The sequence below is a fragment of the Rhagoletis pomonella genome, unplaced genomic scaffold (assembly GCF_013731165.1).
Source record: "Rhagoletis pomonella isolate Grant_MI unplaced genomic scaffold, Rhpom_1.0 Rhpom_scaffold_00003, whole genome shotgun sequence".
In the NCBI taxonomy this organism is placed as follows: domain Eukaryota; kingdom Metazoa; phylum Arthropoda; class Insecta; order Diptera; family Tephritidae; genus Rhagoletis; species Rhagoletis pomonella.
In genome coordinates this window covers 88107068-88126181 of record NW_023458557.1, presented here as the reverse complement: position 1 = coordinate 88126181, position 19114 = coordinate 88107068, and the positions used below count along the sequence as shown (strand labels likewise).

The 19114-nt window shown below is 36.5% G+C and overlaps 1 protein-coding gene across 1 annotated transcript in view; it reads right to left on the bottom strand.

The window, feature by feature from the left end:
• The window catches only part of LOC118735729 (discoidin domain-containing receptor 2), a 532634-nt gene that overhangs the window by 384855 nt on the left and 128665 nt on the right, over positions 1–19114 (bottom strand). Inside the window, exon 4 of the mRNA XM_036465663.1 lies at positions 6577–7466. Within this exon, the coding sequence (XP_036321556.1) occupies positions 6577–6955 (379 nt within the window). The 5' untranslated portion in view covers positions 6956–7466. The remainder of the gene's footprint in view (positions 1–6576; positions 7467–19114) is intronic.

The window sequence follows — 19114 nt, the reverse complement described above, 5'->3', positions numbered from 1 at the left end:
TAAGAATATCATCTATCGCGCTTAACGCTAACTATAATCAGTGATCGGACTTCTCATACATTGTGGTAGATCTGCCACTTTTTTGATCTTGAGCTCACCTCATCACTGCAAAAACAGAGTCTGAGTCACTGGGACTCATCAAAATGCCTCCCGCAGAACTCACAGTGCCGCAGCTGTAATCTAGAGAGAAGTAAGAAAACGGTCGCACTCTAAATACCTGTGGGTGTGCTCAGCATTGGCATGCATAAGGCATGATACACTAAGTAGATTCTCCGTGCAAAATCTTAGGGCAAACGAAGTAGTTTGACGAAGCTGGCGAACAATAAAAGCAGCTAACAGCAGCTTCTTCCACCCAACGCTATGCACCTTAACGCTCTCTGCGAAGCCAAACTGTGGCTAGCCAGCCTAAGCTATACAACTTAACTTCCCTTGTATTTTCTTTTTTTGACGAGGAAGAATCATGGGAAGTCTAACCCAGTAGACATAAGTGTTGGATTTTAGCCCAAACTAAACCCCCCATCGCGGCTGTTTTTTTCTTTTGTCTTAATTTTTTAAATTTTTTTTTATATTGAATTTTCTTTTAAATTTTAGATTAGAAAAGAAAAATTTATATTTTTTTAAATATAATTGAATTTTTTTGAAACTTAGCTTATGTATTCTTTTAAATTAATTTTTTGCTTTCTTATTTAGTTTTTTGCTTTTTCAGTTAATTTTTTTTATAGTTTTTTGTGGATGGTATTGGTTAAAAAAGAGAAATATTTTTTTATTGCCTTTAATTTTTAAAAACTTTTTTATTTCATTTTCTTGTTCTAGTATATGTTTCTGTTAATATTTAGTGTTTATTAAAAAAATAAATAAAAAAATAAATATAATTTTTAGAAATTTATGCTATCTAGCTTTTCTTTTTTGTTCTAGTTTTTCCTTTTTTGTATTACATTTTCTTTTAGTTTTTATTGTTTTAAAATAAAAAATTTTCATATGTTTTTAATTTAATCTAATTTTTGGAAAACGTACAGCCGGTTTCACCAGCAATTTAAATGGAAAAATAATTTTTATTTTCTGGCAATTTTCATATACAATTCCATAAATTAAAATCATTTTTCACTTAAATCGCTTTGGTGAAATTAGCTGTTAGTTTTCCGAAAGCAATTTAATTTTTCTCTTAATTTTTTTATGAAAAAAGCTGCCAGAATAGTTGCCTGAATTCACTGTGGTGCAAGAACTGTTCTATAATGCAAATATTCGTCCCGAAGTATAGCTGCAACGCCCGAGACAATAGACAAGGTAATGGAAAACACAGCATATTTTTCCTTGGCCAATAACGGGGGCCACAAAAGCGATGGTTTAATCAAAAACTCGTCCCAATAACTTCTAGCGGACCAATTGAAAGGAAAATACCTCATAAATGAAAAACTCTAGTCTTAGCGAGTTAAAGTCTTAGTCTACACAAGTCCATCTAAAATAGGAATTATGATAACTAAATAATCTACATAGAACTCCATTTCAGCGCCAGCTGAAGAAATTAGCAGCAATAACCGGCATTTACTTTCACAATTTGACCTTTACGACCAAATAGAAAAACAGTTTTAATAATTTCTACAACTGAAACTTTTCAGTATTCTCGCTGTTTGCATTTAAGGAAGTGAAGAGTTCAGCGAAAAATCACAAATTATGTTAAAATTTCATATTTTATGAAGCTGCTGAATTTCGCAAGTTGCTAAAGGGTCATATGCTGCGCACAGCTCGGCGAGGTAGTCGGTACTTTTAATGATTTTTCACTGTTGGTACTGCGAAGCGTTGGTTTTGTTTTTGTTGTGCGCGCGTACATCAACAACAAAAATACGATCATTAAGTAAATAATTAGAAGCAATAATTCAGCGTTTAAGCGCCATAATTCAAAGCATAAAATGAAAATGATGAAAATGCTAAAAAAAAACATAAATGAGAAATGCTGTAAAGAATGTGAAGTGATGGTATAAGGAATTAAAATGGAAATGAGTGGAAAGAAGCAGACGGCAAGGGAAGAGGGAAGTAGCAGCATAGCAACGGAATTAAAATATCTATTTATTATAAGTAAAGCACAATATTTTACTGTCGATATGCAACAAATAACCAGTTGCCGGGCAATTTTCCATTTTTCCTCAAAAAGTGGCATGAATGGCAGCAGCAACATGCCGCTTAAAGCAAAGAAATCTTTAATTGAAGTGGCCAGAGTGGATGATACTCGTAGCTTGCGCCTTTTTATGTTTCAGAAAAATCTGTTAGCCCTCAGCGTGCCACTAAATCATTATCAGCACAGTTGAGAAGGAGAACATCGCATTACAAATATGCATAAGGGTCATTCCATACAAAATATACACATCAATATTTTTTTGGTGTGAAATATTTTTTTTTTGCATTCTTTATCGAAAAAAATACACCTATTTGATTATCATCATAATATTCGAAAATCTCGAAAAAAATTTCCGAAATTTTGAACTCACAAAGAAGTATATTTTTTAAATTTTTGCTGGTAATAAACTATATATTTGTCTGAAATTATGTTAAGTGGTCAAAATGTTCGTAATTACCTCGGCTTTGATTAGAATGTGAGATAGATTGCATTTTTTTGTAATCGTTTAGTTTATTAAGTATACACCGTTTGATTTATGTTTCTTTTTTTTGCAATCTAAATAGTTGTCAAACTTTATGGAGTACATTGTAAAAATTTGAGAATGGAAAACGTAAACTTTTACAGTGTACTCCATAAAGTTTGACAGCTATTTATTTATCTACGGATTTTCTCCGACAAATAGTTTATTTTTTAACTGCCAAAAATTAAAAAAAAAAAATATATATACATATATATATCTCTGTGAGTTCAAATTTCTGAAATTTGTTTCCAAGACTTCCGCATATCACGATGAAATAAAAAATGAGGTTTCTTCTATAAAGAATGTAAAAAAAATATTGACGTGTAAATTTTGTATGCAATGACCCATAAATATATCTGTGTGTATATAAAAGCAAAAATATTAAATAAACAAGTTTAGTGAAAGGCCGCGCCAGTGTGTTGATATTCAAACCCAAAACTCATTTACAAAACGCAATTACTTAATTATATGCTTTAACAGAAATACATAAATACACAGCATCCATAGGTATGTACATACATATTGAGCCCTAACCGCCAAAATAACCTAAGCGACATTTTTTTCAAAATTTTCTTTTTGATGCAGAAATATTTCCAGAGCATCTAGATACATTTCTGCATCAAAAAGAAAATTTTGAAAAAAAATGTCGCTTACGTTATTTTGGCGGTTAGGGCTCGGTATGTATATGTGTACATAAGCAAAGAAGTATAATTATTATGATCACTCAGTAAATCCATTTATTTGGTTGTTTTGCTTGCCGTAGATTGACGCCCGCCCATCTGTCCAAGCGACCAACCAACTGTTTGCTCCTTTGCTGTCTTTTAAACGAATGTCTGCTGAATTGCGCCCAGCTGTACTCCATATTTAGATATTTATGTACATTATGCATGACAGATTGCTGGTAATGAATTATATTTAATTATGAAAATCAATTTCGTTTTCTCAAGAAAACGCCATTGACGATGAGGCGGTGCGTTTGGGAGTTTCTATGAGATTTATGTGGGAAATGGGTGAGTGAGTGAGAATCTATTATGTATGTACATACTTCTGTGCATTACTTATAAATATGTAAGTAGCATATGTATGTTTGTATATCTGTGGCATTATCTTTAGTACATATCTACATAAATAGGTACTAGGGCGGGTCAATTTTTTCGAATATAGGCGTATAGCATATTTAGGTGGATTCTACGTGTAAGTCTAAGCAAATTTTCCGAAGTAACCATGGAGTTTGGCAAATTTTCAAAAATAGGTTTCGTTTTCTTAGAACTTTGCTGTAGTGCCGTGAAGAAGTACTTAAATTTTGTATAAAAGTATGCTATAAAAGGTTTTTGGTATTTTGATGCTGTTTTTTTGTAAAGTAAAATAGTGAATTGGCAGGTCCCTGAACCTCGCCCTCTTGTGATTCACACACTTTTCTGGTGACAAAATCAAAGCTTTTTTAAAAGTATTTAATTGACTCTAGGTAATCGTTTCAAAAGTTCTTCGATTAGGATGATTAAACATTTTTGACAGTATTTTAATATGCGTCTTAAGTCAAGTTTATCACGCAGTTCATTAGCCTCTTCTGTAAAATTATCGTGGAAAACTAAGTTTTGCATATTTTTATAATAGGAAAAATTTATTTGAAGGGACAAAATCGCTAAAAATCGCCAATGGCGATTTCCTAAATTTTTACGCGCAAATATCCAAAAAAAAATCGCCAAATCTGGACACTCTGTTCACAATGGACAATTATGTCTCCGAGTGAAATTTTGGAATGTTCCATACACGCCCTCCTAACATAATCCAACCTAACCATTCGTCGGGGTAATACAAAAAAACTAATCCCTTTGGGCTAAGTGAGGAAACCTAACCTAATATTAACCTAACCTAAACTAGGTCTTATAGTTTCTGCTGAATTAGTACGTTGCAATTGCAGTAGTGTAGTTCAGCTGCAAAATTAAATACGTATTTTATGGAGTGTATGAACAAATATTTTTAATTGATCCATAGTTACGTTGACCATATTTTTTAAATAAAAATACAGTACACAGTATGGAAAATATATTGTCCCACAGCCATATGCATTTAGCGCTTCAGCTGACGTATGGCCCATTCGGTTCTTCGGGCTCACACTATGGTGGCGGGCGCTGTACAAAACTGCGTCCAAAAGCCAAGAGAAAAGGGTGCTAAAGACGCAAAGCTCCAGAAGCTCTATCGGTTCTTCTTGCGACAAACTGCAGTCTAGCTGAAATGATACTAGGCAAAAAATTTTACCTCCCCGAGGAAGTTAAATTCGGAAGCTATTCAAGGAATTCAAGATAATATATCTAGAAAACAGCGGGAGCAAATTAGTTAGGAACAAATTGGAAAGGTGTTAAAAGCTAGACTCTAGTTCCATTTCAAACTTCAGCGATGGCTCCAAGCTAAATACTATAAAGCTCGGAAGCAAAATCCACTCGCAATAACTGCTTCTAAGCTTGAGCCTCTCTCAGCAGAAATAGGTACGTCCGGTACCGGAGTGTTGCAGCGTTTTCCAAGCTAAATTACACGGTATAAAGAATGCTACTTACTCTCTGCCCAAGGAACTCTCCTGTAACTAAGATTACTCGACCGCACTCTACTCTGACAACCACATTGCCGTTTTATCTCTAAACGATTTGGATACGCGAAACTAATCTTTAGTCGATCAAATTGCCCAAAATGCTAGCAAGCGAACTATCTTCAAACTGATTAGGGCTCAGATCTCTTTCCATTGAACAAGACAACCATAATTGAGCTAGTTGTGTCGCCAAGAATTTATGGAAACAGCTCTGAGTCTCTATTTCTCCTTGATCGGCTCTCAATTAGCTCAGATGTTGGTTTTGTGAACGGATACTTTGCAATGGCAATACATACATACAGAGCGCGTAAAGGCTTACCTTCTTATGATTTCTATCACGGTTGCAGGAACTAGGAGGAAGTAAAGAGCATCAATAACTTTCTCTAATACTGCCCTGCCTTATCTTAAATATGAAAACGTAATCTAAAAAATTTCTTTTACGATTGCCTAGCGGACTCATGCCGATTTCGTTTCTACCGAAAAATGCAACCTTCTCTTTGTCCCCTACGCACACTAAAACACTAAAAAGAGCGCGATAAGAAGGCAACATTTTTTTGTAGAAACGAAAACACCATAAGGTTCCTTGAGTATTCACAGCACATCGGGAACGTAGATGCGTAATTAGTATGAGGTCACGCTGGCGATATTATAATGGGACTTCTGGCTGAAGTGTGACTCACTACATTCCCCATAGAGAGTCGAAGTAGTAAGTGTAGAAAAAAATAAGCTTTGAGTTATCTTAATTTTGTAAACTTAAAGGACAGCAGCTCGAGGTCCTGTACTGTACTGAGTACTGTCCTTTGAAATAAAGTACGGATGGTCACCGTATCCGAAAAGTATACGGCGTTAGCCCCACAGAAAATTAAAAAAAAACTTGGTAACAAGGCTTCATTTACTTACATATATCTACCTTATTTTCCATTACAGATCATTACACATCATCTACTTTCAATTACCAAGTAATTGGCTGTGTAATTAAATAAACACAAAAGCGCCAACATTTCGTGAATTACCAGCTAGAAGCTAAAATACCAATAATAAATACTCCTACATACAAACAAAAGCATTAAACGCAATTTGAATACAATTTGTAGGCAATTGAAATGTTGCATAAAATGTTGCCGTTATTATTTTCAGCACATACACCTGACAGTTGTAAAAAACGCCACTAAACAGCGCGAGTGGCAATAAAATTGCGCACAAAAGAGGTGTTGAATACAGGCGGCAATTAAATGCAATGCAAAAATTGCAAAAGTCAAAAATGTAATGCCGCAACCGGGGGAAAGGTAGGCAGTGCAGGTAATGCATGCATACTACTTATATTTGTTGTTTTTGTATTTGTAATTTTTTCACACTTACCAATATCAAGAGCATAACAGAAAGCGCCGCCGCCGCCACCGCCGCCTCCACCACCAACGCCGCTGCCACCGCGGCCGCCACGGCCTCGTCGTCCATGCCAACTGCTGCAGCTCAATAAAATCAAAGTCAATGTCAGCCAACATAAAGTTTTATTTTTATTAACACCATGCCGCTTAATGCGGCAATAACTTTTCAAATAATTTGTTGCGCAATACGAACAACGGCTTAGCAAAGCGAATGCGCTGCGACAGCTGGCTTCAGGGGACTGCCGCCACCACCACCACCGCCATCGCTGCTGTCGCTGCTGTTGCTTCTGTTGCTGGTGCGTCTGTTGTTGCAATTTGAATGAATTCAATTGTCGATTTTTTATTGTAGCCATTTTATGATATTTTCCGTTTTCGTTTGACTTTCTGCATTCACCACTGCTCGCTGCTGAATTTTAGATTCCTTTTCGGCACTTTGTAGTTAGTGGCTCAACAGAAGGTTGCCACCCCGTTCATTTTGGTGGCAAAGTGTGGCATGAAAGCGTGCAAAAGGTTGATTGTGTTTAGCTGTTGCTGGCCTCCGTGGTCAATGTCAATGGTACTGTTACTGCTGCCGCTATTAATTTTGCTATTCTGGCATTGCACGTAATTTCCAGCCAGTTGAACGGTTGCAGTAACAGTTAAAATAACGGCACGCTAGTGGCATAACTATGTAACTGGCGACTATGTTTGTTTGTAAAAATCGTTGGGCGATTTGCAATGTAAACTTTGCGAAAATGGCGAATTAATTTAATTAGATTTCGATTGGTAAAACCAGAGTGGCATGGTGGTATGTAAACTGTTTATTTTAATCGAAAGCGTTTTGTTTTATTGTTACGTGCTATTTGTTGTGTTGCAATGACACAGCTGAAAAGAGAATAAAGAGGAAACAAGTATATTGAAATTGGTTGTGTAAGGTCAATCGAATTGAACTAAAACTTTTAAACTAATGGCAGCCCTCTTCAAAAATATATTATACAAAAAGTTATTTAATCCTCTCTCATTCCATACGCATAAGGAACTATTTTATTTAATTGAATTTTAATTACAAAATAGTTGGCAACCCTGTGCAAAAATATTTTCAATTATTATTTTAAGGGTTAATTTTAGATGAATATTTTAACGGCACTTAAATTGAATTTCGGATTGTTATTTAAATGCCATATAGCTTTCGTTGGGTTTCAGATCAACTTTATTAAAATATGCCAAACAAGTGGCAACACTGTTGCTTTTTCCTTGAAATTGTTGTTGTATTTGTTTTTTGTTTACATTTTGTGCTGAACAGGTAATTGTTGTTTGGCTAGATTGATAAAACAACCTTATTGATGGTTTGGTACAAACACAGGGTTGCACACTTACTAATATTATAAATCCAAAAGTGAGTTTGTTTATTTGTTACGTTTTCACGCATTAACTACTCAACCGATCATCGTTAAATTTTGTACACAGGGGCCATTTAGCCTAACTTAAAATATACGATAGATTTAATCTCGATTAGATTAGGGGGCGTGGCACCTCCTATACAAACGGAAATTTTCGTAGCATGTCTCAGCAAATTTTTTTGATAGAGTACGGGAACTTGATATAGATAGAAGTGTTGCCACCCGTTTAAAAATTAAATTCAATTAATTTATATAAATTACTACAAAATGGGTATCAATCGGAATATTTCTGATAAGGGTTTTAGTTCTAAACTACATGTAGGAGGGTTTCTGCGTATTTGAACTTCTTGAATTAAAGGAATTTGGTAATTGGGTTTTAGTAGGAAAATATTTGGAAGAGGATTGCCACCTGTTTTAAAAGTCCAGTTTAAATTATAAATATTCAGCTTGAACATGTAGCATTTTCTTAGGTATTTGAAGAGGGATGCCACCTGTTTTAAATCTAACTCAACCACCTTAACATATTATAAGATAAATGTTTTATTACAATCTAGGTTATAATCGAAAGAGTCTTAAAAGACTTTATTTCTAAGCAATATATGCATGTATGTAAAGCAGGATTTCTAAATGTTTGAAAATTCAAATTCAACTTGAATTATAGGAATTAACGGTTTAAGAAGTAAAACTTCTAAACTAAAACTACATAAGTATGAAAAAGTATCACAAGAAAGAGGTTTAAGATAGTTTCAGTTTGAAGATATTTTGAAGATAGTTAAAAAATTTAAAATTTTCTGCTTTTCGTATATTTTAAGCATGTCGAGTTTAATTGAAATAAATAACAACTAATGTAGCACGTAGGAATTTCATACACTCAGCGAAGCGGGTAATTCATATTTAAATAGTTATTATGAAAAAACCAGGGACCGAACATAACAGTTATTGATGAAAACTGTCATGAAAACATTCACTATGAACAAAATGTTTTACAACTAAGTGAAACATACCAATCGATTTCGTTTTGCACTGAGACTCAAATTTGAAAATAAATTTTTATTTGCAATTTTTATGCAAAATTTAAAAAAATAACAATTATATTTGATTTTTATATTATAAATCGTAAATAACAATTATTTTTGATTTTTATATTATATGGCTTAGATAACAGTTATTGAAGAGTTTTATTTAAAAAAGTCATCAATAAAAATCAGTCAGTGACTTTTACTTTTAAAAGTCATTAATATAAATCAGTGACCGGCTTTTATTTTTTAAATCAATCGTATAAAAGTCATTAACATTTTTCCCAGTTAAGAAGGTGTTGTTGGAAAACAAAAGTTTACTACGACTTATTCAAATGATTTATAAGTATGATTGATAAAATAAAGATCAGTGACTGATTTTTATTTATGACTTTTATAAATAAAAGTCTTCGATAACTGTTATTTAAGACAAATAATTTAAAAATCAAAAATGACTGTTATTTGCAGATTATTTAAATAAAAATTAAAAATAATTGTTATTTTCGATTTATAAAATAAAAGTCAGAAATAACGGTTATTTAAAGAGTAATTAAATAAAAGTCAAAAAATAATTGCTTAAGAGTGATTTTTTAATAAAAGTTGTAACTGTTACGGTCCCTGGAAAAAACTTTTATAATATAAGTCTTAAAAATAAAAGTCTTTGAAGACTTAAAAATATTTATCTCAATGATAATTATTTATGAAAAAACTTTTATAATAAAAGTCTTCGAATAATAATTATAGATGACTTGAAAAATATTTATCTTATTAAAATGATTATTGATTGACTTTTATTCTTTTCTCTTATAACCCTAAGTATAATACCGACTTAAGCTATCATACTCTATGATTACATTATTAATGCCGGCTCGCAAATAACCTCGATTTCAGTCGGTTAACATCTGCGGATAGCTCCCATACTGCGCAAACCAGTTAAAAAACCCATGTTGACCTCGAGATGACCCTGAAATTAACCCTCACGTTATTCTGCCGCACGGCATTGGAAAGCTTGTATTTTTTCATTAAGTTTACATATTTAAAGAACAAATTTGAAGTTAAAAGAAAAATGGGTACGATGGGGGTAACGTTCAGAAAGAATACCCCATACAAATAAAGTTTATATCTGCGGTGAGTTTGATTTTTAGCTCTCGCGCAACCTCGGACCTTATCTATAGTAGCGGAAATCAGTCCCGCCAGCCATCTTTTTTGATGAAAGGAATAATGACCACTTAAGTAGGGTTAATATTATGTCCCAGACTAGATCGCTATTTTTTTTTTTATTAAGCCTCGAGGAGACGCCATGATATCTGATGTTTCAGTTAAGCAAAAACTATTCCGAAAACATTTAACCGCAATTGGAATCATTATCTATCCTTAGAAGTGATTTCAATTATTTCGACTTTATATTTTCATTTTGGTTGTTGGTGTTTCGGACAGTGTAGGAGTACTGTGTACGGTACTGTGTAACACTTTTCCGTAATTCTTGTAAAATTTGTTTTGGAGACAAACCGGCTTCGGCGTTGTAACAGCTCATCCATGTACGACTTAGCGGATGCTGTTTGTTCTATAATGTGCATCCTCCGGAAGGTAGAAATCAACCGTTTACATCTTCTTGATTATTGTGCCGTGGATCCACTGGTAGTTACAAATTAGATATTTTCCTTGCATTTTTTTTTTACCGACTTTATCTCATTGGTGGGAAGGTTGGAAATATAGCGCTCCCATTAATCAGATCTTTCTAGTATCACTAAGCACTAAATAAGTGCTCTTATGCAATCCACTTATTTGATTAGAAGAAGTAAGTAGCCATATCACCAAACATATAAATACATACACTCGTGTACTTCTGGTCGTTACAAAACTTTGCCTTCTAAATATACAAGGGAAGTTAAGTGCGTATGAAAAACATGTCTTATCCTTTAGTGTTAGGCATCGTAGGGACTAATTAATGGCTGAAAATCGCGCCATTTTCAGAAAAAAAAATGTTGTAGCAAGCGAAGGGTCATGACTTTTATGAAAAATATTTATGTACTAACTCCCACTATACTTCCGAAATGTTGAAATATATGTAAGTAACAACAATTTCCTTGCCATTCAAATTCCTACTCTGCAGTAAAGTTTTTAATTTAAATTTCCCATCACTCGCACGCCTTCAAACGAACACTACAGCCCACAGATTTTTCATTTCAATTTAAACAAAAACTTTTGCCGGCACAAACTACTAAAGAAACCAAAAGAACCCGCAAAAAAAAAAATGCACATGTAAATGAAACCAAGGTGACCCCTACCAACACTGTGAGCTGGCTAAATTCCATATGGCCTATGTTAAGATATTTCACATTGTGCCATTGTGGCGATGGCGTCCGGAGCTTGTAACACACACCGTCCGACAACGAGCGGCAGCCGGCAAATAACAGCCATTCATTTCGCCATTCATTCAGTCATTCATTCAGTCATTCATACGCTTTCCTAATTTATAAAAGTGCGCCTACGCTGGCCAGCCAACCAGCCATCCAGGCAGCGTTGTGGCAAACTTTAGTTAGTCTATGGCATGTAATCGCTAGTGGCGGCCAAATTGCAGTCTCAAATGGAAAAATGCTTTCAAAAACTAAACAGTAAGCAAAAGAAAAACATTGAGAAATCTATAAGTATTATGTTTGTACGTGGAAAGCAGTGTGCAGCGTTGAAGCTGAAAAATTCTTCAAAAAGCCTACAACAGAAAATTTGCAAAAAAGAAATTTAGTGAATTGGAGAAGAAAAATGTTGCATATTGTCTAGCATTTGTTGAGTGCATTCGAAATATGGCACTTCAAAAGGCAATTTGGTACTGTGATGTCAATGCCACTGCCACTATCAATACTACGGTATGAAAAAATGTGAATGGAAGCATATATTTAGGACAGTGTGGTTGAGAAGATGAAATTTTGGATTCGATATACTCTCCCCAACCCCTTGGAATCTAACAGTAAACACTCTACTATATGCGCTTAAAGGACATAGGTTGCAACGCAACCCTAACAGCAACTGGTAAGTACCAACAAGTGCTGTGCCAACTGTTGCTGTGTTTAGATCGAATGAACTAAATAATCGGCAGTATTCTGAGTCAAAACCTGTATTTATAATCTAAGTTCGTCGTGTGAGTAACTAGAGTTTTGAGTGCACATTTGTTGCTAGTGCTTTCTCCTATGAAGTCAGTCCTATCTCTGAGACAGAATGCGAATTACTTACTCAACCAGTTATTTTTGGCCTTCACAAACTGGGTTTCAGTGCAACAATCACTTCTTGAGCCGAAGATGGGTGATAGGCAAAAACTACAGCAGATAATACCAGCTGGATGAGAATCGTATTCCTTCGATTTAGAAGTCATATGAAAACTTGCATTAGGCAGTAGTAGAGTTTGGGAAGCCATTTCGATGTTGTAGCCATCGCAGCCGTACACTAAGTTGAATTTCGAGCCGATTTGGTAATGTGCTTCCATTTAGAATCAAATAACACTTTTACGTAGAAATCTAAATTCAACCGACCTTCATGTAAAATTACATATTTTCGACTATATATGTACGACGTACATTGTACGTGTTGGCTAATCACTTACATATACACAAAAATTATTGAAAATATTCATTACGTGACACTTCTCAAGTCAAAGTCTAATCAAGTTAAGTCAAATTATGTCTAGTCAAGATAAGTCAAATCAAGTCAGGTCGACCCAAGTCATATCAAGTCAAGTCCAGCCAAGGCAAGGCAAGTATAGTCAAATCGAGCCAAGTCAAGTCAAGTCCATTCAATTCCAGTGAAATTAAGTTAGGTTGTGTTATGTACAATTGCTGGCGTATGCCGACGACATCGATATTATCGGTAAATACAAGGGCAACGTCTGTTCTATCTCCTCGGGATTGGATAGACAAGCAAAGCGAATGGGTCTGATGGTGAACGAGGACAAAACGAAGTACCTCCTGTCCTCACACAAACAGTCAGAGCATACGCGTCTTGGTACCCACGTCACTATTGACAGTTACAAGTTTGAAAAAGTAGACGATTTCATTTATTTGGAAACCAGCATTAATAATAATAAAATAATAGATTGGCGCTTACAAATATGTTAGTGTTTAGCCATGCGCCTTTATGTTGTCACACAAAGCGGAGGGACCTACAGTTTTACGCCGACTCCGAACGGCGATTGTATTTTTATGTGAAGCTGTTTTTCATGGCAGAAATACACTCGGAGATTTGCCATTGCCTGCCGAGGAGGGACGACGGCTGTTAAGAAAAAATCTTTTTTCTATATTTTTTGTGGTGTTGCTTTGACCAGGGTTTGAACTCAGGTGCCGCGGAGTGGAAGCGCGCACTGCTTACCACTACACCACAGCGGCCGACACAGTATTTACACCAATAATAATGTCAGCCTTGAAATCCAACGGATAATCACTCTTGCCAACAAGTGCTACTTTGGACTGAGTAGGCAATTGAGAAGTAAAGTCCTCTCTCGTCGTACAAAGATCACACTATATAAGTCACTCTTCATGCCTGTGCTGGTGTATGCCGCGGAGGCATGCACCATGAAAGCTTCTGATGAGGCGGCTGTTGGAGTTTTCGAGAGAAAGATTCTGCGAAAGGTTTTCGGACTTTTACGCGTTGGTGATGGCGAATATCGCAGACGATTTAACGATGAGCTGTATGAGCTTTACAACGATATAGACATAATGCAGCGGCTCCGCTGGCTTGGCCATGTCGCTCGAATGGACAGAAACGCTCCTGCTTTGAAAAAATTCAACGCGGGCCACGATGCTGGTAACAGAGGAAGAGGAAGGCTTCCTCTGCGTTGGAAAGACCAGCTCGAGCTCGAAAAAAATAAGACCAACAACGCCTTGCGGCCGCTGAGAGAAAAGAGAATGACTACAGGGCCATACCTCGATCGGCTTATATCGATTTACCATATCAAATTTAAATTCTTAATTGATAGATTACTGCTTAGTTGAGTGCTAATCGAATGAGTTTTTTCATGCATCTATGCTGGGTACCTTTAGTTTTGACTTTGAAGTACATATGTATGTTTATTGAACAAATGGCACTCAGCTGTTTATTTCTAGTCCACTTTTTTACAGCTACATTCATACAGGAATGGAAAATTGAATTTTCAATGGTTGGCTATTTTGCAGAAAAACTTTACCTGAAAGTGGATAGATGTAACTAAAATATAAATATATATTTTTATATAGGTGCCTTTTTTTAAGAAAATAGGAGGATAACTCACATCACGTTTTGGACTCACATTAAACATATTACATATATTCTCTGTCAATTTGGAGTAGTTAACCACAGTCACGTTATTTTGACACCCTTTTACATCATTTGTATGACCCTTCACAAAGGAGCGAGCCTATGGGACAAGTTACCCACATCAGAAAATGCGTTAAAATGTTAAAAAAAATAAAAACTGATTTCCTGAAAAGTTATTTTACTACGTTCTAAATGTACCTCAGATAGTGTGTTTGTAACGAAGTTACTCTCAATCTAAATAAAGGTACGATTTTACCAACTTTTCCATCACTGTAGGTAACCAAGCAGCTGATTGCGCGTCGCTAATCGAGCAACTGCCTGTGTGTGAACACCAAAAAGTGGTAGCTCAATTAAAGGTTAATTGACTCAATTAAATTTTTCTCTGAATTTAATATAAGGTGATAATTTTTGCCTACTTTACCTTCTAATTGCAACTAGGTTATTCATCCTTTGCTTTGTTGCTAAAATCGCTGAACTGTCTTTAGTTTAGCCAGAGTATGACTTTGCATTGGCTTTAGAGCACAAAAGCTGTTTATAATGAGTGTTAACGATATCAACATCGATAAATGTACCATTAGCTATAAAGAAAATTATTGGAGTTTTAAGCGAAAGATAAATCAATGAATATACTATGGACAGTTAGTTATACTTGTAAAGGCATTGATACTTATATCGATAAATATATCCCTTATAGCATCGATCAATATGTCATAAACACGACGCTTAAAATATCCGAAAAATAGCCAGTAACTATTTCGATAAATATATCGATAACATATTTACTTAAGAATGAGCGGCTCATTCAGTTAAGAATTTCTTTCGTAACTTCCACAAAAATTAAACACAGTGCGTTTGGTTCCCCCCAAAAAAAAAAAAAAATGAAAAAAAGGAACCCATATGCCGCGCGCGAGAGCAATGAAATTTGAGTGTGAAAAAACGAACAACTGTAGTTTGCCGCTTAGAATGGGTAAATGAATGAAGGACGGGCTTTTTACAGTTTTGCGACTGCTGCAAGTATAGTAACTAAATATGGACAGACATGAAAGCAGTTGGTATAAGCGCGAAATAAGCAGAGACAGATAAACACAGGCAAGAGACTTGCGAGCAAATAAATGTATCTATGCATATTCATTTGGATCTGACGTTGCAGCATATGCTTGCGGACATGCACAATTTATAAAGGCGACAATAGACAACAGAGGCAGATGCTGGCCAACGGTGCACAAACAAATGCAAGACGACTGTGGATTGTGTATTGGGCGACGCGTACAAATTAATATTATGCCATTTGGCTGAATAGCGGACCAAAAGTGGCTATTAAAGCAGCGCCAACAAGAGTAAAGTAAAAAAACAAAAAACGCAAAAAAAAAACTAATAAAAATAATAAAAAATGTGCAGCAAGAATAAATGCGCAAAAAGTAGCAGACACGCCACGCCGCCCACATTGCCACCTTTGCGCCTTGCTGCCACTTTCTATGTGCGAAAAACGCGAAAAAAACTTTGCAACAGGCGTCTTTTTTTTCTTCATATTTTTGGCGGTATGAACTTGTGTGTCTAGCGCGTTTTGTGCTCTTTTGCGTGAAATGTTTTTGTTTTGAAGTTTGGGTGTTTTTTCTGGTTCTTTCGCCTCTTCATCTACCATCAACACTCGCCGCAACCTTGCCCGCTTTGGATGCGTTGCGCCTGTGTTTTATCAGCCAAATTGCGTGTTTTGTTGTTGCCGACGCTGTTGTTTGCATTGAAGTCTGTGTCCTTCTCTACTGCTGCTGCCTATTTTGCGTTAGCTAAATGCAGCCACAAATTAGTATTCTTATTTTGCCTCGCTTGTTGCATATTTTCTACATGCCCCGTCCAATTTGCGCTTATGTTTGTATGTATGTATGTATGTATGTATGTATGTATATGGCGTTATTTAATGAATATGCAACGCATGCTGCGTTATTTTGCCTTAATAGACGCGCGCGCACTTGCCACACGTTGCCACTTTGTAAACTTGCCTCTCCATTTGTTTCTTATTATTTGTTTTCTAACTAGTCATACTCCACTGGCTGTTGCTTTTGTTGTTGTTGTTGTTGTTGTTGTTGTTCCGCTTCCTTTACTTTGTCGCTAAAATGAGAGGCCACACAGCGTCTGGCGCGTTTCCTTCAATTAATTTATGCTACACTACATTCCAGGAATGACGGCGCGCGGTTGCAATTTATGGGTGGCGGCGGGTGGCAAAGATGTCGCCGGCAAGAAAAATTATTAAAGCAGTTTGCGTTGAATTAGCTAGGCCTTGGTGGAATTCAAAGTTTGTGAAACTTTTTCGTGCCATAAACGCAGTCGGGGCTTAGACATTGGTGGTCGAGACGCAAGCGCTATTAGAAAAGCTGTCCCCAGCGTTGGGCTGCTAAGTTCTATCGGCTAAGGCTCCCGCTTCTGCTGGAATCTTTTCAAAACACGATTTCCAAAAGCATAAATCCGCTTGGCGAGTAAGTTAAATTTGTATTGGCTGTGTCTATCTTCAATGTGCAGACGAGTATATATTTTCCAGTTTGCTCTATTTTAAGGCTAATTGAGAGGTGTAGAGCAAGTCGCCTGCGCGCAGCCATCTATGGTTAACATCTAACAACCCGCAGCTTGGACGGTTTTAAATCAACTTAATGATAATGATCCCAGAGCTGTCAATTTTAGTAATCTGCTAGCTGTGCATGCTGAGCTGTATCTGAGTACCTGACAGGCTAATCCGTCGTGTTTAGCCACTGGCAGACCTCTAACTACATTCCGAATCGGTTGAGACAACTCCAGTCTATGTACCTGATCTGTCTCTGAACGCATGTCTTATAAGGGCATTCGTCAAGCCTCGTCATGGCCTGCTGCTTAGATAACTAAACAAATTTGAGCTACGGATAGCGAAAAAGGGAATAGGACACACCGGTGAAAGGGCGCCGAACCCGACTGCCAAGGCTTGCTCTTCTGCGGATTGTAAGTCTGATACATACATAAGTGAAGTAAGATGAAGCCGTCTCCTTCTACTGGGTCGGGAATGGTTTACATTACCAATACCTGTACAGAATATCAAAGCTTCGGGCCACGATGGCATACGAAAAACAGCCTCTGATATCGCCATTGGCGTAGGCGAAAATACGTTGTCTTTAATGACACTGAGAGGGACTGCCAGCATCAGCCTTTTTTTATTGACACTTTTGAAAGCAAGCGCACGGGAGCACTCTGTAAGGGCTAAACGGTCCATTTCAACCACCGCATAGCTAACAGAGAAGCGAGGGTGACGGACTTGTGCGGCGATTTCGTCCCAGTCGTTAGTCATTAAACGACAAGAGTCCCGCCTAGCAAGAGGAGGAGCTGTTCTCTGGAAAAACCCAAGGACTGGATCTAGGTCAGACTTATTAGGCAAAGTACTTAGACATGCCAATTGCGTTGCGATGTGTGTCTTAACTGCAAAAAAGATAATTACACTATTTGTATAGAGGAATGGAAGCTTGTCATTTCCAAAAACCTGGGGCCACGTCTAAAACGTGAGAGTGCCAGATGGAGCATTATCTGTGCTTGCTGCTTGGTGACGTTCGTAAGCGAGCTAATCACAAGGTCATTGGGAAGAGAGACGAAAATTCGAAGTCTCAACTGGCTTATCCAAGATTTTTCCAGGTGTACAAATCCGGTCAATGCTGAATTGGACAGGTCAGAATCCATAATAATAAAGCCACAGTATTTGGTTTAAGAAGGCCGATGTTGGAGAGACTTATTTTGCGTTAATAGGTGCAAACAGCAGATTAGCACTTACGGCATGTATTGATCAGACAAAATTACGCTAGCGACCACCGAGTATGCAGACTATCAACAGCTCAGCTTCAGGAGCATAGTTGCTTTTAAGCCTCATTATTGCTGCTCTCATCTTATCTAACTCTTTTGGAGAGATGTGAGCTTCGTCACAATACACTGCTAAGACTGTTTCTTAATCTAATGGCGGTGTTTTAATTCAATAGCACTGAGATGTATTCCGCGTATATGTCTAGTGTACTCTGAATGCCATCTTCGTCTCTGTAGCATGCAGCCTCTAATTTTCCTATACTAGTTTCGACTGGCATAACGGCTTATCAGAATCTCCTGTTTTTTCACTTACGTTCTTCTGTTTCTCTTTTCTTTCTGCTTCTCTTTTCTTTCTCTTGAAAGTACGTTTCTCTACCCACCTATTCCATCGGTGTATTCGAATTGTCGCTCGTGTAGCAATTGCTTGCAGGTTCCCCACACGGCAGCAACCTTATCTTCACCTGTTCAGTCAAATCCACTTACCGACTCCGTCAAAACAGCAAGTTTTGTGCGTCTACAGTAAATTGAACTTGATGATAGCAATTAATAGACCAGTTTGTTTAGGTAGCGCCTCTACAATAATAAAATTATCTTCGGTCTATCACAACGAGATAAAATTACTTCATAGTTTTTCGATAACGACACACCTACATAAGTCTCTTCATGTAAGTTTCAATCCGTTGGCCTTTTTTATTTCGGAGGTATTATTGTGAAGGCTGACTGTTCAAACAAATATGCTTTAAAAACTTTATTTTACCATGTCGGATACCGTGGTAATTTTCCGATTTAATTAGCAAACCCTTTTGCGTGTTCTGCTCTCTTTTATTGGTACCGTCAAAAATGGCCGAGTCTGACTTGCAGACCGTTCCATCTGTCATTTTTCTATCTTGTCTTAATACTATACATTGAACATACTCAATTAACAGGGTATTTCATATTACTTAGAATTAAAAGTTTCGAAACCCGGTTACCTTACAATGCCTTACTTACCTTTCCTAACGTTAAATCAACCAAGCATAACTTCCTCAGC